The 22,198-nt window shown below is 41.9% G+C and overlaps 1 protein-coding gene across 2 annotated transcripts in view; it reads left to right on the top strand.

Annotated features, from left to right (window-relative positions):
• The window catches only part of SNAP25 (synaptosome associated protein 25), a 59,730-nt gene extending 42,538 nt beyond the window's left edge, over nucleotides 1-17,192 (top strand). The window contains exons 5-8 of one of the 2 annotated variants that reach the window (XM_051792815.1): nucleotides 5,520-5,637; nucleotides 9,657-9,782; nucleotides 11,850-11,994; nucleotides 15,868-17,192. In XM_051792815.1, the coding sequence (XP_051648775.1) occupies nucleotides 5,520-5,637; nucleotides 9,657-9,782; nucleotides 11,850-11,994; nucleotides 15,868-15,936 (458 nt within the window). In that variant the 3' untranslated portion in view covers nucleotides 15,937-17,192. Of the gene's footprint in view, nucleotides 1-5,519; nucleotides 5,638-5,774; nucleotides 5,893-9,656; nucleotides 9,783-11,849; nucleotides 11,995-15,867 lie in introns of both variants that reach the window. The other variant, XM_051792814.1, reaches the window with a different exon arrangement.
• The last annotated feature ends 5,006 nt before the right edge of the window (nucleotides 17,193-22,198 follow it).

Consider the following 22,198-nt stretch of genomic DNA (forward strand, 5'->3'; position numbering starts at 1 on the left):
TACCCCTGTTTCACAGAGGATGGGGCTGCCATAAAAACTGGAGACCTCCTCCAGTGCCCTTTGAAGTCACTGGGATTTGGAGTGGACTGTCCCTCTGCAATACCAAATTATCATTTTTTGAGCCACGCCTTGTCATCCAAACCAGCTCAACACAGTCCTTCCCCTGGGGAGCCCACAGGAAGGAGCTAGGAGGTCAGATTCTCCTTGCTGAGATTTTTTTCCATCAGTGAGAAAGTCTTTCCCTGCCCCCATGTGCATCCATAATGCTACATTTTTTTAAACCTGGCCTTTAGTCAATCTCCCTTAATTAATGACTTAAATATAAATACGTATATAACTCTTTAAAGTGTTTTCATTTTACACTAAAACCTTCATGCTGCAAAGGATTATTGAGCCGTGGCAATTGCTCTGCTTCATTAAATATGTCTTTAAAACATGCTAATTTAGAAAAATGTTAATATTTAGATGCATATAGGTTAAAAGCAGACTGTAGAAATGAAACTGAGATTACAAAGTAGGAATATGAAAACAAACCTGAATTGTTAACATAGAAGGGGTCCCATGGTAGCTCTCCTCATCCAAAGGAAAGTCCTCTCACCTGGGAGTGTCAGCAGGGACAGAGATTTGGAGGATTTCAAGGACATTTTTTTGTGTGTGATGATGTCCTCATGCAGTTTATTACAAAAGGATTTGGGGTTTGTATTCCAAAGAAGGTGGAGGGGAGAAACTTTTCCAATAACAACAGTAGCAGCACAGCCATTTCTCATCCAAGACAAGATAGAGGAATAGCCACAACTTTGATAAGCGACAAAGAAAACGTCATTTCCTTGAAAATTGAAATTTTCTCCCTGCACCAGCAACAGCAAATGCACAACCAGTGAACACAGGGAGCAGATGAATGTACCCAGAAGATCTTACTCCAGATCAAGTTGATAAGGGAGATAAAACTTTGAAATAACTGGGCAACCCCCCGAGCAAAAGCACTGGCACCATGTGATGGTACCCACACTAGCTGACCTCTTTAGCAGGAGTTGTGAGTTTGGCAGTTTTGTGTGAGTAAAGGATAATTAGGAAAATAAAAAGTAACTAATGACTATTCCAGATTCTACAGGGAAAATGGTATTAATTATGTTGAAATTGTAGTGCAGAACAAAAGGCAAATGAACCCCCACAAAGCAGGTTGTGCCTTGTCTCCTGTTATTTTTAGCAGAGCTACACGTGGGCTCACAGCACTCCCTGCCAGCTCTCTGCCATTCCTACCTGTGCTCTGCAGTGCCTTTCAGAGCACAGATAGGTCAAGACTCAGGATTTCTGAAAAGGCTGTCCTAGAAATGTACTACACTCCAATAGGATTCTCCTTTATGGAAAATGGGATCACAGAGTAGCATTGGAAGCAGTTAATCTGCTGATTCTCTTTCCAATTCAGCCCTCTTGTATGCAATTATGATTACAATGTGTTCTTAAGGTGTCCTTCTTCTTTTTTCCTTTTTTTTTTCCTCTAATTAAAATTGTCCTTGTGGAAATTGCTTCACTGCACAATACTCCAAGCAAAGGAGCAAGTTCCCATCTCCACATTTACCCGGCCCCAGATCCTGGACGTCAGTCAAGGAATATTTGTTGCAAATTACAGCTGGGGATGCAAAGGTGGAGCAGCACCACACTTGCCCTGTTCTGGTCCTGCATCCAACGCTGTGTGAGATGCTTTTGCAGCTGTGTTTGCTCAGGAGGCCACAGGAGCAGCTGAGGGATGCCCTTGCTACAGCTTCCCTCTCCCAGCCCCTTCCCCAGAGCAGTCACAGAGTGGGGAGTTTCCAGGATGTTATGGAAGATCCTGGCAAAGACCCACTGGCAAAAGGGCACGATGTTATGGGAGAACTAACAGGACTGGCTTGTGGTCCCCCAGTTGCCTTACACAACTAATTCACAAATATAATGATACAGGTGAAAAAATATTCCTCTTTGTGTCCTAAGATATGCTATCAGTTTGCTGTAGGATCTGGAAGAAGATTTACGGTCACTACCTTGGAATGAAAGTTCTCAGGCATCCAAGGGTATCAATATGCAAAAAGGGCTAATAATTAGCAGAGTTTACTGAAGAAAAATAAAATGGAAGGAAATCAAAATGAAACCTACCTCTGTATTCTGCTGCCAGGCAGCACCAATTTTCTTATATATGATACATAAATATAAGGATAGATGTAGTATATTCAAAGAATATTGCAACAAACTGTAAAAAAAAAAGTCAAACTCTGACCTTGAAGTGCTTCTATAAACGAGAGACAAAGGATATGATCCTTTGTAGGCGTGACTTTGTGTAGGTTCATGGCAATTTATGCCAGCAGACTCTCTTCCCTAAAACCTTTAATACAATATAGAACATTGGAATAGGGAAGATCTATGAAAACAGTTATTAAATTAACCTTTTGATAGCCATCTGATTTCCTACCAGCAGTGATTCATTCTGGGCCAGATTTTAATAGCAGTTATACCAAAACAAATCCAGCTTGACCCCTTTAAGTTAATTCCACTATAATATTTATGCCTCAATAACTGTGGTTAGGCTCATGAATCTATTTCCTTGCCTGTGGGACCAGGACTTTGACAAATATAAATTGGTGTTGCTCCACAAGGCCAGCATAACTATGCTGATTTTAACCAGTTAACAATCCAGCCAATGACATTAACAACTGGTTTTAGGACCAGCAGCCAGCTGTCTAGACTTCTGGGCTACAAATATGACATGGTTTTTTTACACTGATGAGGTTTCCTTTAATGGAAGATAAATTAGTGTGGGTCCCATTTCTATTCAGAAATAGCATAAGCACCACACACAAATCCTGAAGCAGGATGAATTAAGTCAGGTTTCTAGAGAGAGCTGTAATTAAAATGAAAGTGTTTGAGTCATGTCACATCTACTCTTCAATTAGGACTCATTTATTCAGGCAGAAAAAGAAACAGGGAAAGAAAGTTCAAAAGGCCCTACTACACACGTGGCTTCAGAGAATGAGCATCTGGGCGAGGAAACAAGCTTAGACTGGAAGCCACCAGCGGTAGCAGATCTGGGACTGATCCCTGCAGACTTACCTGGAGTTTTCTGCTGGGCAGATAAGGTCAGAGAAGGACTAGCAGGAAAATCAGTGGAAGAAAGGTCAGTACGTTGTGTCCCACCCAGTGTCAAAATGCACGTGTGGGTACAGCTGCCTTTGAACTGAGGCCCCAGAACGGGCTCTGCAAGCACAGCTCTCGCAAGCAGGAGGTGGGAGTCTGCCACACAAATGTAGCAATTCCCATCTTGTTGCATGAGCCAGGATAAAAGCCAGCTCACACTCCCACAGCTGCTTCCCAGAGCAAGAGTTGCCCAACTATGCAAGAGCAGGCAGGACTCTGAGTTAGGCAGGAGCAGGAGCACTGGGAGGAGCATCCCCTTCTGCCACAGACTCCCATTTTTGATGAGACTGACAATCTGCACCTACAGACACGAACCAAAGCTTCTGCTAAAGCCCAAATTACAGTGTGCACTGAAACAATCCAACCTTGCATTTCTGGTTCTCAGCTCAGCAGTTTACCAGGCAGAACTTGTGCAGTCCATCTCTCAGGTTTCCTTCTTAGTTTCCCAATCCTTTGCTTACACGATATGTGCCCCTTTTAGAGGACAGTGCCAGGTAACTCTGATCCTCTAAATATATCCTTGGATTTGGGATCAATAACTCCTGTGGTGTCAGGAGACAGGCCCATCAAGATGAGGAGAATGAGAACTGACACCTGAAAGGCAGATGCATCTCTCCATCCTGACATGGCACCTCTCCTTCTCAAAGCCCTGTCTCGTGCAAGAATTAAACAAAGAGCACAAGTTCAATATTCAAATTATTTCAGCTTGAATAATTTAGGCCAGGATTTTCTAGGCCCTCGAGGGGTGAGGTGCCTGTTTCCCATTAAAATTAATTAAATAAAATTAATTTTAATGGGAACTGGGTATCCAAATCCCCCAGAAAGCTTTGAAAATCTAAACCTTGATTGTTATTAGAAACCTAAGTAAGAAATTAGGCCTATTCATGTTCCCAAAGAAGTCAAGAGGAGCTTTGTACTGACGTCATTATGCATATGATTTTCCTTCTGAAATGCCTTTTTTTTTTCTTCTGGATAGGACTCAATTAACATCAGGGATGACATTAAATTCCTTCTATAACCAGTGCTCTTAGTTCCTTCCTCTACAGTCTAATTCTGTGTTTTTCTATTCCATAAGGTGAATAGGGATGTGTCTGTGTTTTACTGGGATTCCTTGACTTTGCCTCTTTAGCTACAGTTACAGCTTGATCCTTGGTAGTATTTGAATTGATCCTTCATGAAATGGTGAGGCTTTCCACCCATGTAAAATGCTGTTGCTACCACAGACTCCCCATAAGACCCCTGATCCCACTGGATCCATATCTGTTTACATCAGCAGAGAATCCCTTCCTAAACTTTTACATTGTGGCATTCAGTTGCTCTAGGACACCTTCCCCCTGTTTAATAGTGAAGAAATAAAGATGTTAAGTTATTCTGAGCCAATGAGTCCCTAAGAAAACCCAACACCATCGCCAGCCCTCGGTGGAAATACTCCAAATTCTGTTTGCTGCCAGCAGAGAGAGAGTTGTCTGTATGGGACTGGTTACTGGGCTTGGTGCTGCTTTTCTTGCCCTGGAGCAAAGCAGAAGTGACCCCACTGAAAACACGAGTCTGCACCCCATGTCTGTGTTCATAAGGTCACTTGGGGACAGGGACAATAAATGTCACAGCCAGTGTTCTCTTCCAGTGAGCATCAGGCTCCCGGAGAGGTTTCAGTCGCTCTGTGTTCACTGGGGTTACTCCTGATTTGCAGCCTCTACACCAGAAGGAAAACCAGCCCTGAGGCCACGCTCAGATTAGAGATTAATATCCAATGCCAGTCAAAGTGGCAGGTCTCAGTTTCCTCAGCCTCTGGAAAAAGGGGTACATGGATACAAGCCCTCAAACACTCACTCTGTTTTTGGTACTTCTATTACCAGCATTATCACTCACTAATCCAAGCAATTGTGCTGCCCCAAACCACCCAATTCCAAGGCATTTGTAAGCGTAAGTAACTGAAGTATTTTCCATGGAAGGACATGTTTTCTCTTATATTAACATACATAAATGCAAAATAATAACACTATCTTTCTTTCTCCTGGATGTCACTGTGTCTTAGTAAGTGGATGTATTGTATTACGTTTCTGGACCTTGAGCTTTATAACCCTTCCTTTCTACATCATTACATCTTGTTGATATTAATATATTTCAAATAAATTCCTCCTTTGTTTTACTCTTCCCACACTAGTAAAAGAATTATCTTTGGCATCCAGTGCGGCCCACATCCCTTCAGCAATGCATCAGCTCAGATTAATGCATTGTAATGTCATTATTAACTCAGTTCTACATGGTCATTTTTCATGTTCTGTTGAAGACAAAAGCAAACAAGCAAAAATACAATTCATTCCACACTGTCATCCCTTTGTCCTGACCAGAACAACTCGATCGTGTTGAAGAAGGCATGAACCATATCAACCAAGACATGAAGGAGGCCGAGAAAAATTTAAAAGATTTAGGGAAATGCTGTGGCCTTTTCATATGTCCTTGTAACAAGTAGGTACTGGGTACCGGCTCTGCTATGTGGTGTCCAGTTTTTTGTCACAGTGAATGTCTGAAGTTTTTGTCTTTTTTTTCTTTGTCCTTTTCCATCTGCTTCATTCTGTGGGGATAAAATACTTGTGTTTAATCAGAACAACTGGAACGCATCGAAGAGGGAATGGACCAAATCAATAAGGACATGAAAGAAGCAGAAAAGAATTTGACGGACCTAGGAAAATTCTGTGGTCTTTGTGTCTGTCCATGTAACAAGTAGGTGCTGCCTGCCTCATCTCTTTGAGCACTTAAGGCTGATCCCAAAGGCCTTGTGAAGCTCATCCTTGCTAGGCACATGGACAGGATGAGCATGTGGCATGCAGAAAGAACGATTCTGGTTCAAATGCATCCATCTCATAGCATAGACAACCGACTGGGAGTTACTGTAGATGCATTAAAAGCAGGCATACTGCAGTGAAAGCTTCACTGTCGACACCTTTTAATGGTAAAAGTTTCAACATTTTACACAAAGTGTACTCAGTGGTTCCATTTTCCAGCGAACAAAAACACTGGGGCTACCTTATTCCTGGGCACCCTAAATTGTGAAGCATATTTTCACAAGTTTAATAACCAAAAGAGCTGAAAAACTGCAGAAGAGGTTGTACTAAACATTACTCAAAATTGTGGATGAAAATCACACCTTTTTTCATTGTTCAGCACAAATAGCCCTTGATGCTCTCTCCAAAGAGACGTTTCATAATTGGAACCCAACTAGAACTGGTTTTCATCCTGCCACAGGCAAAAAAAAATTGAGAACACCTGAATATGCCAAATTTCTCTGGTTTGGGTAGCACGTACACTAAGCAGAAATGTTGAAATGCATCGAATTTGCTTGCATGCCATCACACTTGAACGAAACCGCCCTCCAAGTAATGCAAAGCTTGTTTTAAATGCCAAACGGAAATGCGATGCGCGGTTATGCGGGTGGAGGAAACCGGGGACAAAGTGGACCAACCCCAAGTCCTTGAGGAATGGCAAATCCAGCATGCAGTGAGTCGGCATGCAACCAGGTTACAGGGAAAGCTGTCAGAAATGGTTGGCCAGAGATTGTGCAGGAAAGAAAGCAGAGAGCAGTAGTTCTGAGTATTGAACTCCCTTTCTGCGTGATACTTTGTTCACAGCCAAAGTCTGATCCTACCACGATTATCAAGACCAAAGGAAAGAGCTGCCATAGAGTTTAGGGGTATTTTGCCAAAAATCAGAACAGCAAGACTGGGGTTTTGCCTTATCAATCACATCTATTTTGAAGTTAATTCCCTTGGGACACAATGCAGATACTTTAAAACAAAATCAGTTCTGCTCCTGTGTACCAAACCCTGAATACTTTTTTGGGGTAAACATTTTACCCAAAATATGTGTACTGTTGCCTTGGTGTGCACAGTGGGAGAGAGGGCAGGAGAAATGGGAAGAGCTACACACACACACAGAGCCTTAGTCAGCAGGACTGCCTGTATCAGGTTTTTATCTAAGACAGGCTTTAGCCAGAGGACCTGATGCAGAAGAGCTGCAGGTACAAATGCAGCAGAAACTTTACATCTCCCACACTGTACAAGCTGTAAAAGCTCAGAACTGACAGCCAGACATGTGACAGGGAAGGGATTAGCACCTGACACGTGGCCTTAAAACATTTGCCACTTCACTACGGCTGCAGTGCCAGGCTGCAAGAACAGGAAGACACTGTGTGCATGCCATGTGGGGGACATTGGTTTGTAAGGGTGTCTCTCCCCTTCTCCAAGGCAGTGTTCTGACCTTGGCAGTCTGCAGCCAGATTTTATAAAGCAGCATTGGCAACCAGTGTTCAGAAACAGAGTGTGGATGAACAAGGCTTTTAGAGACTGTTCCTTGAGTCTCTATGCCAGGACTCAACTGGTACAAATGAGATGATGTTCTGAGGAGTGGAGTGTAGGAGGGAGAGAAATCCACACAGTTCTGGGCATCAGAATCACCATGATCCACCAGTGCTCTTCTGGCTGGTGGGAGACGAATGGCATGTGTTTAAAAAAGATTAACCATTTCCCACATAACTGTACCCTGATCACAGTGAAAGTACAACTCTGTGAGCCTTACCAATACATAAGGCTTGATCCTACATCCTCGGGAGAATCAAAAGGCCCATGGCATGAAACTTTGACCAAGCTGCATTCAAAAGGACAACTACTATTGACCATGAGCAGACCCAGGCTCCATCTGTTGACTTTTATTGGAAGTCCATGAGAAAACAGAGATCAGATTCTGGGTGTATAAGATCACTTACCCCGAACACAAAGACTGTTTCACTCTCAAAGTTGCACAGGTCTAAATAACAGGCAAACCCCTGTAATGGTATCTGCAGCAAGAGAATGACTCATTTACTCATTTCTAGTAATGCCAAAGCTGATGTATAGTTTCAGACATCTAAGATTAAACAAGCCAACCATCATCTTTTTAAGTCCTCACAAACTTTGACAGGACATAAGCTACAAAACAGATGAAAGATTCTCTTTTAATCTATATTTTAATTCTATATCATAGCATACAACACATATTCAGGCCCATTTAAAACTGAGCTGCTTCAGGGGGCATGGAGAGAACATAACACCAAAGACGGGGTTGTCATGTCCTTTCCCAAATCCTCCAGAAGCACGTTCAGTTCCTTCCCCAAAATCCAAGCCACAGGGCTGTTTAGATGATGGGTTGGAGCTGACCAAAGAACAGAGAAACCACAGAGATTTGCAATTCCCTACAGTTTTTTGGAAACTGCTCCATTTCTAGGAAAAAAAAAAATCAAGAACTTATACCTGTGGACTCCAAACACTCACACTCTCCTGTTAAAGTGTTCAGTCTCATCTGATGATCCTAAATAAGCTGCACATGTCAATCTGCCACTCTAGGTGTGCCTGGATTTTAATTTTCTATCCATGGCAGCTCAGTCAAAAATGGCTCTCTGAAAGTTAATGTAACTGTCAGGAAGAACAAATATAACAAGTTGCTAGGCTATATTTAAAGTCCTGTAGTTTAAAACTCCCGAAGGAAGTGATGATCCATTTTTGCCTGTGTCTTGCTTATTGTGAAGGCTGTTACTGCTGATGCATTAAGGGTATGATGAACTATTGGGGCAACTGTGCTTAGTGAGAATGCTTTACTTCTTATTCATGCCTGTAGCTGGTGCACGAAAAAAAATGTAGAAAAACTTCCCTTTCTGATGCTAGATTGCTCGTATCTTTTATTTTCTCCTGCACTCATTTCATTTCTGCCTATTTTACTTTTTGTCTCTGTGGACAAAGGTTTGTACATCAACTGTCGATGTATGATTACTATTCTCAAGTACCGATATATTATTTGAAAAATCTAATGAACCCTATGATAAAATCATCCCCAAATCACCTTGGGAAAGGTCAGTGGCTTTAAATGCCTACTATGCCACATACATATTGAAAACACATCAACAGAAGCTCAATATTCTGCATGGTAAATTGTTAAATTCTAGCCAAATCTGTTTTTCTCTAAGAGGGTGTGTTGCTGTGATGTGATGTACACACTATACTTGGCAGTTCTGTTTTTATGTCTGTCTGCCAGTACGTTCTCTGTGTTTGATGTCAAAACATATGTGTCACTGAAACGAAACAATGTTTTCTACTTATCTGTATTTCTTCTCTTCTTCTTTTTTATTTTTCCTTTTTTTTTTTTTTTTTTAAATTTTCCTTCTTTCTGGATACTAAGTCAACATCCAAAAAACTTGTGTGCAGTGTTGTAGACTTGACAATTGCAATTCACCCTATTGGAAACTAAACCTCTGACCATCACTGTTGTTGTGGCAGTAAAGTAAAAAAACGAACAAAAACCAACGCCCTCCTTTTGCTCAGGGTTATGATATATCGGTATACAACCAATGACCCTCTATCTGAAAACTCATTTGCTTGATTCAGCTTTTAGCTTGGAGAGGTAAAGAGTTTTGCATTTGTCCACTTGATGCTTTGTTACTCATGGTGTTTTTTGCATAGGCTCAAATCAAGTGATGCCTACAAAAAGGCCTGGGGCAATAACCAGGATGGTGTTGTAGCCAGCCAGCCCGCACGTGTCGTAGATGAGCGGGAGCAGATGGCCATCAGTGGTGGCTTTATCCGCAGGTGAGCCTTTGGATCCACTGTTCTCTTTCTATTCTCCTTGTCACTGATATATTTAGATTTCTTCCATATGGTCATGAGTTCTGTGATGCTCATTAACTCCTTCAGTGGTGCTGGGTAATAAGATGGAGACAGTTTTCCACCAGGTGGTAGGTGCTGGGGTTTCAGGTCGTCGGTGAGTAACCCAGGTACTAAAGGCTCATTGTGTCCAGTGACTTCCCTGGCCCTGTAGGTCCCCGGAGTTGGTGCAAAGGATGGTTACCTTGCTGGAAATCCTTGAACTAAGAGTCTTGGCCCAGAGAACCAGAAGATGCTTGAAAACACAACCCTAAACCTTCCTCTTTGAGTGCCCGGATTTGGGCAATAATAAGATAGAAATAATATCTATTTATTTGTTTCACAGCAGCACTGTGAGGGTGCAGACAGCCATGGTCAGTCAGCACTGTCCTCTGCGCTCCAGCTCCCTGCATGAACACTTTTCCTGGGGGCCTTATTATGGGTCTCATTAATGACAGTCATCAAATGCCTTAGAAACGAAGTGTCAGATAAATACTAATTTATTGCCATTATGTCCCAAGGCATGCAGTGCCCGTTATCCACCCTTGCCAGAAGAGGTACTAAAGCATCCAGCAGCCCCTCCTTTCTTTTCAACAAGAGAAAAGCCCCAGGTTTCCTGCCAAAGCACTGAGCCAAGCACAGAATTTGAAGTACACTTTTAACCAGGGGTGTGCCCCTTCCCTGCTCATAAGCATCCAGGAAACCTCACTGAACGGGGAATGATGCCCCGTTCCTCAGCTGCTGTAAAGCCCCAACATAGTGGGAACTCCTGAGCTCTCAAATGAAAGCTGGTTGGAAACACACAGCTCTACCAATGGCAACCACACTGCAAACTTCCCCCAGTGCACAGGGATCCAGCAATAAGCACCTACTGATTACAGTGCTTATGGAGCATCATTTAGATGACAATGTCATCAGCTGAATGGATAACGGCATTCCAGTAGGCAAAGCTTTGATCTCTGAAGATTAAGGACACTGGATTAATAAGTAATTATCTTTCCAAAAACTATTATCCACTTATTTTTTTGGCTGCTGTGATAAAGGGAAATCAGTGTGATAGAAACAATGCTGTCATGCAATCTGGAGCGTGGGATGGAGTTGCCATTTAAGTTTGCTGGGTCTGCCATTCACTTGTTTTTAATTTCTGGATGGCAGCCCCACCAAAATGAAGGCTGGGACATGATCACAATATAGCAGTGAAGGAAGTTATGCTACATAATATTAATTGTCCTGCAAATAACCTGGAGCACCTTTTGGATACCTACATGAAGAGGCACAAATAGGGATTCTCTGAGTGGGACCCATGGACCTTGCTTTTCCCAGTGTCAGTCACCCCGTGCCTCTTGAGTCACTGGAGAGTTGAGCTGGGCCTTGGCTTAAGTACAAGTGTTTTGTTCCAAAAAGCAAGCAACTGCAAAAGACAGTGCTAAGAATGACAGACAGAAGATCTTTACTAAGAGAAGCTGCTTCTGTCATTTACCAGAACTACAGTGAAATAAATAGGATGTTAGGTGAGGATTTTCACAGCTGAAGCAATTCTTCCACAACGAGTCTGTGAGCCCCAAGCATAAGAGGACTGGACAGTTCCCATTAGCTATGTGCACTTCAAGGAGAGGACCTGGAATAGCTGTAATTCCACCACCCTCCAGCACTTCCCATGAACTCTAACCACACACAATCCAAACGGGGCATCCTTTCATTCTCTGTTCGAGAAGGATGATCACTGCAGAGAGGTGCAGTTTGAGGCACAGGCAAGCTCAGACAGCAACACTTCTAGTAAGAGCAGTATAAATGGAGCAGTGATGAACCCAGACAATTGATCCCAACATCCAAAAAATGAGCATGTAATGTTTTTCAGGCAAGCTGCTTATTAATCCCTTTTCTTCAAAGCTGGGCACAGCAGCTGCTCCTCAGGTGACAAGTGATGGAGGATGCAGGGGAGGTTTCAGGTGAATCACAGTTTCAGGGGGAATCTCCTGTCTCTGCTTTAAAGAATTGGTGCTTTGCTCCCAGGGTAACAAACGATGCCCGGGAAAACGAAATGGATGAGAACCTCGAGCAGGTCAGCGGCATCATTGGCAATTTACGTCACATGGCCTTGGACATGGGCAACGAGATCGACACACAGAACCGCCAGATTGACAGGATCATGGAGAAGGTAAGAGCTGCCATTCCTAAGAAAACCCCAAAAGGGGCTGTGTTTTCCCTTCTGCAGTTCCTTTTCAGCTTGGAGAAGGAAAAGGGACAGAAATAGCTGCTAGGGCTCCTCTCTTCTCCCTCCAAATCCTTGGGCCAAAGCAGAGCTCGCTGCTGTGGATCTTCAGGAGCCTCCAGCACAGGCTGGGTCGAACCCACGCTGTTGAGTTTGCCAGGCAACAACTGCAAGGGGACCCCTTAGGACACATCAAGGCTCCTTCTGCAACAGCTCCGGGAAACAAGAAGTGCCCTGAGCTATGCAGAACTGTGAGCTTTGGGTCTGAATGCCCTGGCCTTTCCTGGAAGGTTTTAAACCTTCCTGGACTTTTCCTTCCTCAGAAACTCCATGAGCAGTTCAGGATTACATCACCTGCTTGGAGTATCAGTTCCCAAAAGAGGATGGGGATTTATTAAGCAAGGTTTTGCTGTATGGTAAAAGTGCAGCCAGTTTTGTCGTGCTGCCTGCTTATAACAACATTAGGACAGAGATCTACTTGCTCTCTTGGGGGTGTGTGTGTGTTTGTGTATTTATACATAACTGGGCCCCACACGGCCCCACTGAAATACAAAAGCTCAGCACTACTGCTGCAGAATCACCACCTCCAAAGGCAGAGAGCACCATTCCAGTGCCAGACCTGCACTGCAGATTTCTGAAGCAGAGAGCAGCCCCCTCCAAACCTGGCTGCCATCCTCAGATCCCACGATCTGCAAGCCATCTGCATTCCTACTGGCAGAGCTCCAGGCACAGGCAGAGCCAGGCTGAAGCGACATAAGAGGCTCGATCTTCATCTGGTGTAAAATCAACACAACATTCGACTTCTGCTGAGATTTACACAACCTGAGGATCTAACCCAAGGACTTACATGGGGTGCTTAGAGCTAATTCTGACCTTAAGTGGTCAGAGCTTGTACTTTCGAGCCTCCTTACATATGCAAGCATCCTCACACAAGCAGGGTGCCCATGCCTGGTTTTCATGTCAATTAACTACATCAGAGCTTAATGAAAAAAATTAAAAACACTGCACTGAGTGATTCACTCTGAGAGCTCTCCTTACTGGAGTTTGATTCCAGAGAAAACTAGGTAAAGTATAAATTGTCTTAAAGGTTGGAAGTTCATCCCTGAGAGAGAGACAGTCACATGACACCACAAAGCGCGTGGCTTTGCATCAGTCAAAAGTTTTATTTTATAAAGTTGCATCTGTTTGTTTGACTGTGTTGGAAAACACACAGTCTTACTGGGATGCCATTCTGCACCATTTCATATTTCTGGGAAAACTAGGAGAATGGGGGAAAGGATTTACTGCTGTTATTCATACCATCCTTGCTCATGTCATAACACAGTGGCAGATGTGCCCTGTGGATGGAAATCAGCAGTGTCCTACCCATGCCTGCAGGACACTATTCCAAAATACAGCAAGCCTAACAAGTCACTGTTCTCCTACCAGCTCAGGCTTGCAAACATCCAGATTTTAATAACATTGACCAAGCCCTTTGTGCACACAAAGCACCTGGGCCAAAGCCCCAGGCAGTACATGCGGAGAGCAGCCAGCTCACTGAGGGACCGGCCTTCCACGTCTGTGTGTTCTTCCTACAGTTTTCCATTTCATACAGCAATGGCACAATAACATTGGCAGCTGATGGGATTCATTAAATCCAGCCTCTCAGGAAGGCCTCGTCACCCAGGGCCCTTGGCTAAGGAACAGTGGCACATTTGTGGAAGATGGATTTGTGTTGTACACAGAGGAGTCGTCACGAGAGCGGCACAAAAACAAGACAGTCTTCAGTCTTAGTGCAAATCTGCTAAATTTCTCAGAGTAAGAAGACAGGAATGAGAGGCTAGAAAAAGAAACACAATGTATTGGGGAAAACCTCTATAAAAGACAGAGCTGATGGTTAGCTGAAACCACAAATGCACACAGAGCCATTCTGCAATGAAATGTGCCAAGAGACCATCATCCCTAGCCGGTGGTGGGCACACAGCATTGCCAGGGTTGTTCTCTTTTCCTGACCTGCTGGAGCACTGTGTTTTGGATCAATTATGACCATTAGAAAGACCCGTGGCTGGCACACTGTGGGGTGCATGACAAAGCTAACCCAAATGCTCCTGGAGGATTTATGTTATACTGGATGCCTGCATCCAAACCAGAGCAATCACACAGACATCACCACCAGAAGAGCCTGGCCCTAAAAGAAGCCATACATAGGAGGCTGGAAGGAAAGTAGGAAGGGCCTAAAGCATTCTGTCTTGACCTAGGTGGGAGGGTCTGCACAAAGACTCCCACTGCCTTCCATGCAACTTCATCCACCAGATACTAAGGTCTAAATATCATTAGGAACACGATGTTTCATCAATATTCAATAAATACTCACGCATTTCATCACAAATGTAGCTGCTTCCAAAACCATTAACTTTTTAGGTAGCCTTTTGGCAAAAGCACACAAAATTGTCCTGTGGCAGACAAGGTCAAACTCATGGCTAAAATAAAGGAGTGTGGCTTGTAATGAGTAATTCTGCTGATTTACACTTGTTGAGGATCTGGCACATGCCACTGCACTATAAAAACAGATCCATATGGCATTCTCCAAGACAATTATGGAGAAAAACCCCCAGATATTTCAGACTGATTTATTGCACATCGATATAAACATTTTTAAAGGATTTTTAAATGCATCTGGGAGCGTTGCTTCACCATTCTGTTGTTTCAAATTGGAGATTTAAAATAAACCTGTGCAATTTGGATACACCCCAGAGATATGGGAACAATCATCAAAACTAACAAAACGCAGCCATCAAACCACAGAAAAGAGTTTGCTATGTGAGCTCATGCTTTTAAAGCAGCAACACAACTCTCACCTTTCCCACAGGTCTGATTTTAAAAATTGAAACTATGTTCTATCTAGTCCCTCTGCTAGAGTAAGTAGGCATGGCAACGTGGGCCTGGAATGGAGCTCTGCCAGTTTTTGTCAGCTAAAACAACGTCTTCAGTCTCCAAAACCAACTTCTGCAGAGCTACAGAAATGGCCAAAGTGTCTTCCCACTCACAGAGAACTCCCAAACCTCCCAAGTGGTGCCATTTTATTAACAGTGTTTTATATTGAAACCTGTAAAGAGACCTTTAAGATCATCCAGTCCAACCATCAAAATTCCAGTTGATTGCTTCAACTAACAGTAGAATCCCTGCTTTTCCTTAATTCCTGTTTATGCTGCTGCCCAATGAGAGAGGTTAATTTGTCTTGCAACTATACTGGTGAACTTTGCTGGAGTACTGGCATCACTCCTACCTATTCCTTTCCTTTCATATGTAGAGCAAAGATGTCCAGGCTGATCTTTCCAAAGAAATTTCTCTTTGCCAGCATTCCCTAATGAAATGATCTTTATTCTCAGCTCCAGAGATTATCTACACTGACCCAAATTTTAGTTTTGACTGCATGCCTGGTGATCTAAATTAGGACAGGGGGTCCACTGAATCTTAGAGGGTACTGAAGCTTTTCACCAGCAAAGTCCACGTGCACACCACGAGTTCTCATGAATCCAGCACATCAGTGCCACCAGTGCTATCAACAGCACCAGCCACAGGCCTGGCACAGCATTCCCAACAGTTCAGTAAAGCTGAATACAAACACAAAAGCTCTGCTCAAAGGCTACATGAAGTGTCACAAACCCAGTAAATCTCTGATTTCCTTTTGGGTCCATAATACCTCTAAAAAAAGCAGCTTTCTGGTACTTCCAAGCTTTTTTTTGGTTTTGGTTTTTTTTCCCCTGACCAAGCCAAAACCTACAGAAGTGTCTCTTTCTTCCTTGTACTCATCTGTTTCTTTGCTTTGTGTTTCCCTAGGCTGATTCCAACAAAACCAGGATTGATGAAGCCAACCAGCGTGCAACAAAGATGCTGGGCAGCGGTTAAATGCAGTGAAGTGCATTTCCTTTTAATGCTGCCCAACAGGGCAGCACCTTCATGCTTTTATCATGGTATTTATCTACTAGGTTTGCACACATGCACATATCAGCCCCATTGTAAATGTTGTCCTGTGTAGTTTGTCAGCTTTTCCAAAAATGATACTTGTAATTATTTTTTTCTAGATATCTTTCTTTCCAAAGGTTGTACATAGTGCTGATTTGATGGCTATAGCTCACTATGATGTTTTTTGGGGTTTTTCCTTTCCTTGTTTCTGTTTTGGATTCCTTTTTTTTTCCTCCTCTCCTCATTATTTTTTTTAATGATGTTTGCTGAATGACAACACTGTTGGAATGCTAAACGTGCTGTTAACCTTTAAATATACAGTATTGTTCTTGTAAAACTGTGACATTCCACAGAGCTACTGCCATGCTCCTGTCTTTGGGTATCATGATGTTTAAGCACTTAAACCTGCTGTCTTCAGTTCTTCATTGCCATTATCTGTTGTTATGATTTCATGATTAGACAATGTGGAATTATATTACTATAACAAGCATTGCACTAAAAAGTGATGTGATTTATGCATTTATGCATGAGGAATAAATAGACTTTTAGACTCCTACTTAAACAAGAATTTTCCCATGGCAGTAGCACACCAACAATGACAACAAAAGCATGCTCAGTATTCGGACTCTTTTGGGACTATGTTATACCAGCAAGTTTGCAGTTGTGCCACTTTTTTCTTGTTGATATATATATAGTTATTAATCATGATCATTTTTTTTAATTATGAAAAAAAAAAAAGGAGGGATTTGGCACTCACCATTTAGCCATTGCCAGCAAAATAAAAGCTTGGCTGAAAATATGTCAAAGACAAAAAGAAATAAGTGTAATATATTGGGTTTGTCTGCTGCTTTTGAAGACTTATCTTTTGGAGGAAACAACAACCATATGAAATGGTGCAAAGAAATGTAATTTTTATAAGGCTCTCTCTTACTAGTTGCTATCCCCATGTGGTTTGTTATCAGTACAGTTCTCTGTTGCTTACCTAGAGCTATGCACACCAAATCGCTGAGATGTTTAGTAGCTGACAATTAAAAAAAAAATAATTAAAAAACCTAAATGAATGAACTCTAGATAAACTGTGAGATAAATATCATTTACAGCATGTAATATGAAAAATTCCTTATGTCTCCTGTCAGTTTGTGAAGTGATTGACATTTTGTAGCTAGTTTAAAAATTATTAAAAATTATAGATCTCAGAATCCATGCTTGCTTTATCCATTTGTTGCCCCGTGTCAGTGACAAGTAGTTATTTGCCACTTTCCTGGGAAAAGGAGAAGAACAAAGCCTAAAGACCCTTTACAAACTGGTTCTGTTACACGTGGGAAAGTGAAGATTTTGATTTGCAATACTGTAGGAAAGTAACCACTCTAAAACCAGCATTTTACATTCCGTACATTCCAAGTGAATATTATTTTAAATAACCTGCCTTGGATTGCCAAACACTGAATCAAAATATTTTCTCTTGTTCAAGGGAAAGAAGAAAATGAAATAAGTGTTATGGTACAGAAGGATACAGTTCCTTAGTTGTTAAGGTCTATTCCTGCAGTGGATGTAGCCACGTGCTAATACACCTTTTTTTAGGGTGTATTTGAACCACAGAATTTCTACAGTCTGCTAAGAATAATTTTCTCAAGTGACTAACAACAACTAGGGTTTGCTGCCAATGAAAAGTGTTATCATATTTTCCCAGGGTTTTTTCCCCTATATGGACAAATTATAATTAATTCTGCCTGAGTGACAGTTCACTCATGTGTCTCACATGGCCGTAAGTCAAAATACACAAAGAACATAAATGCTTGCATAATTAAAATTGCATGATAATGCAGACAAGCTACATTTTCTTTAGCAGCTTTTTATTTTTAGTACCTATTAAAAATTCATTTATGCAAATATTTCCCCCCACTACTTCAAACCAAAGAATAAACTTCAAGCAAAACATTTTTAATCTGCTGGCCATTTCCAATCCTGTGCATTCGGGGATTCTAATATTTGTGACAGCACAATCCTTCTGCAATGTCAAACCCTGCTGAGGGAGGGCAATAATCACCCTGGAACATGCATCAGAATGGGAACAAAAAACCACAAGGATAATTGCAAAGGGCAAGAAATACATAAGAAAGTAATGAAGATATTAATGGAGGTATTATTTTCACGTTTGACAAGAATGCACTCTCTATCTGAAGATCATAACTCCATTAAAGCTGATCAAAAATATAGCTGTCACTGTGAAGGAACATGTTTTGACATCTGTTTTTGTCTTGAACAAAGATCAAAACCCCAACTATTGGAACTTTTTCCCAAATGGAAAGCTTAAAGGATAGAAATATTGAAATGTTTCATTGCATCTGTCTTTGTATCCTCCTCCACTGCATGCAGGGTCTCCTAGGGGTTGGCTGAAAATTACTTCAGTAAATAAGTTTAATATATTGCATTTCTCTGATGTTTTTGGAAATTGACTTTTCTAGGATTAATTATTCTTGAAATAATTCAAGGAAAGGCTCAGCCTTGTGCAGTTTGTCATCAGAACAATCCACTTCTGTTTGTTCAGTTTGTTGCCCCCCAAATCCCTGAAGGAGCAGCTGACTCAGTTTGAAACAGAACACTGCCTCAAATGTGGCTTTTCCCTTTTTATCCCCCTTTCTCCCCCTGGTTGGCTCCCGATTCCCTGATACACTGCAGACTTTCCCTGAGGCTGAACAAGGAGAGTGCAGAATTCCCCCTGGAGGGACAAGGCTCATGAAAAGGAAAGGGACAAAGCAAGGAGCTGGAATGACAGTTCCCAAAAATAGAATGGCCTCGCTGATCATGGAAACAAAAAAACAACCAGGTTTTTTGAAAGCAAAGCCTTCTATTCCTGGTAGGAAATTTCCTTTTGAGCACATTATGTTTTTTAATCAGTATTTTCTTTTGTCCCTGTGGAAATCCAGGTTTGAGAGGGGAGAAAAAAAAAAAAAAAGAAGAGAGTGCTCAAAGACACACTTATTTCTAGCTTTTGAATGCAACAGTTTGCAACAGGGTAAGATCCTCAAGTTGGCATTGGTTTGAGGTGGTCAAAGGGAAAAGTTTTTTTGATGTTCTCAAATGTCAGAGCTGAATTAACCACCCAGCTGGATTACTTCAAATTTTGCTTAAAAACTGAAGTCAAACTAAAAGACAAACTTCTGTTGAGCTCTAAAAATCCACAATTAATGACTTCTTTTATAGCAGGCATTGTCCTCCTTTCCTAGTCTAGGCTAGAAATGGAAATAGTGAAATAACCCCAAGGAAGGATATTTGAATGTTATTCCTCAACAGAACAAATTCATATGTAATGTAATAACATGTGAAAAAAAGGAAAAAAATCATCTTCATTAAATACCTGGCCTGATTTCAGCAGTGAGAAACTAAGAGAGAAAACTGGAAAAGCTAAGTAAAAAAATCAAAGAAACCTTGAAATTTTTAGGATGTTAATGATTCCCAACCTTAGCACAAACACACCAGATGAACCCAGAAGAGTGTGTTACAGCTTTCTGGACTGACACAAACGCAAGAAAAGAAGCTATGGATCATACACAGGACCTCGTGGTTTGATGGAGCACATCTTATGAAGAGCAGATGGATTTGATGCAAAGGTAAAGTAAAAGATAATTGATTACTATTCTTGAAGATTTGGTGATATTACTGTATATAACAAAAGCTTAGGACTAAAAAGCAGTGATGCTTGGTTTTAATTTTTTAAGAGAAATGTAAATTTTCCTGGTTTATATGGATTAAATACAATGCCTCCTTCATTTCTGAAGAAAACTAAATATGCCAGAGTTTGCATGGCAAGCTGTAAAGCAACCCCTAACAGAGCTGCCTGTGCCATGTGACACTTCTTACAGATATGCTTTAAATCTAGAAATATAGATGATAATTATTCTCCAAAATATTCCGTGTGTCACACTAACTGTTAACCTCCATAGGCTTTGGAGTTGGACCTGAACCTGGAGAAACCCCTCCAGATGTTTATTTGAGGGATTAGAGGCAAACAAGCCAATTCCCACACTCTTATTTTTTCCTCCCTCTTCCTTGTGCTGTGTGTACATATGAACATATAAATCTTTTATTTTAAAGGCATGGAAAAGGGAAGAGAGGAGTACTTGGAAATCAGGAAAATTATGTGTGTTAGAGACAGCTTAAGTACATGCAGGGCTGCTGTGTGTGCCCGTGGGCGTGGGTGTGTAGGATGTGAGTGCTGTCTGCTGAGCCATTTTGTTGCCTTTCCAGAGAGAGGACAGTTTGTTTGGAAGTTAGTGGAACACAGAGTATTTTTAAACCTGCAAAGAGCTCCAAGAAATGCAGACACAGGAGAGAAACCCTGCTGAGAAGACAGGACCTTGGGCTGGTTGGATGGGGGTGAGGGGGGGAGGTTCTAGAGGATTTATTTTGCAAAGCACCTGCCAAATAGTGTTGGATCCCCTCTGGAACAGTATTAAGAGAGATTATGTTTGTGTTGTAAAATACCAAGCAGTTTTGAATGTTATTTTGTAATTAAAAAACACACACTCCCCCAAATAAGAAAACATTAAAAAAACCCCAACCAAACCCCATAAGATGGTGGGGAGGAAAATCAAAATAAATCACTGTGTGGGATGAGGCTGAATCTCACACATTTGTAATCTATTCCGGGATCACTGGTGCCGGTGCAAAATCTGCACGTAATGGGATAACCAATTTTCTGGATAGTCTATCCAAAGGGATCTAAAAAGTCTCCAAAGGCTGATGTTTGGATGGTTGAGAACAGACAGGCAAGCACTAGGAAGGTACCTCACAGGAGGGCAGGAACTGAGGGCCCCTTCAGCTGCTAAATTCCATGTCTCTGGTCCACAGTACTAATGGTGCTTCTCCATGAGACAGCTGGAAAATCTCCCCTAACAGAGGGAAAACAACTCACTTACCCTTCTTCTACAAATTTCATTCATTAAACCACCAAGACTTTTGGTTATTTAATCCTAAATCCAGAATGGCTCAAGTTGGCATAGAAAAAAAAAAGTTCAAATGAAATACTCTCTCAGAAATGGTTTAGTAAAATTCGCTGTAGGCAGTCCTAAGTTCATTTGCTAAATGTTAACTTAAATACAGGCAGCTGTAAGCTCCACTTACAGCACAGTGGGTTTTCCATCTAAATTCTGATCAAAAGTTCATTAAAAGGAACAAAATGGTTCATGTCCACATTCATGGGGGGTTGATTAGACTTCCAAAGCATGAATATGCACAAATTCCCCTGTGCTAAGGGTATCTTTGGGTATCAAAACCAACAGCAGCAAAACATTTTTAAGAAATCTTACCTATTTTGACTTTGCTGTACAGGATTCCCAGATTTAACCCATCAACAACAATAATTCCAGCTGATGACAGGATTTTATTCACTGCTCTTGATGCTCTGCAGGACCACAAAAGCCTGGGTGGCTCTAGAGTCAGTTTATAAACGCCATGAAAACACATGCTGAAAAGTTAATTTTGAAGAAACAGCAGCTGTAATTGGGACATTCAGCCTTAAGCCCTTATCTTAAACCAGATTTTCAGTGCCCACTGCACATTTCTGTTTCTCGGATTAAATTAGAATATGAGGAGAAATTAACCAGAAACATAAAATTTAATGAACTGCTGCTTCTTTCGGGCGATCCTTACAGCCTTACCCTCAGAAGTCAACCCATATTCACTGACTCTTGCTGGGCCTTAAGGTGAAAAAGAGAGGGAAAAAAAAAAGAGAGATTAGTTTGCCTTCAAACTAATGTATAATTAGGTTTTAAACCCCGAAACATATACCAGAAGCACTGGTAAGCCAGACAGCTGGAGAAGGGGAAAGAGCTGAGGCCAGAGGAGGGTGCAGAGGATGAGAAATCCAAGCTGAAAATGGACACAATAAGGCACATGCTGGGAAGTGGCGCTGCCGTGGTGGATGTGAGGACACAGTGGGAACTCAGGGCACAGCCGTGGGATGTCGTTCTGCTCCGCAGTGACCTCCTTTAAAGGCACAGAGGGAGAACAGACAGCGAGGACTGGATTGCAGAGAGCACTGTAAACACAGAACCATAGCATGGTTTGGGTTGGAAGGGACCTTAAAGATCACCCAGTTCCAAACTCCCTGCCCTGGACAGGGACACCTTCCACTGGGAGGCCACGGACAGTTTCTTTGAGTAAGCAAAGACCTGAATAAGATCAGGGGCTCAGTTGATTTTAA

This window comes from Manacus candei, unplaced genomic scaffold (genome assembly GCF_025592945.1).
Source record: "Manacus candei isolate 608988 ecotype Guabito, Panama unplaced genomic scaffold, ASM2559294v1 h1tg000035l, whole genome shotgun sequence".
NCBI lineage: Eukaryota > Metazoa > Chordata > Aves > Passeriformes > Pipridae > Manacus > Manacus candei.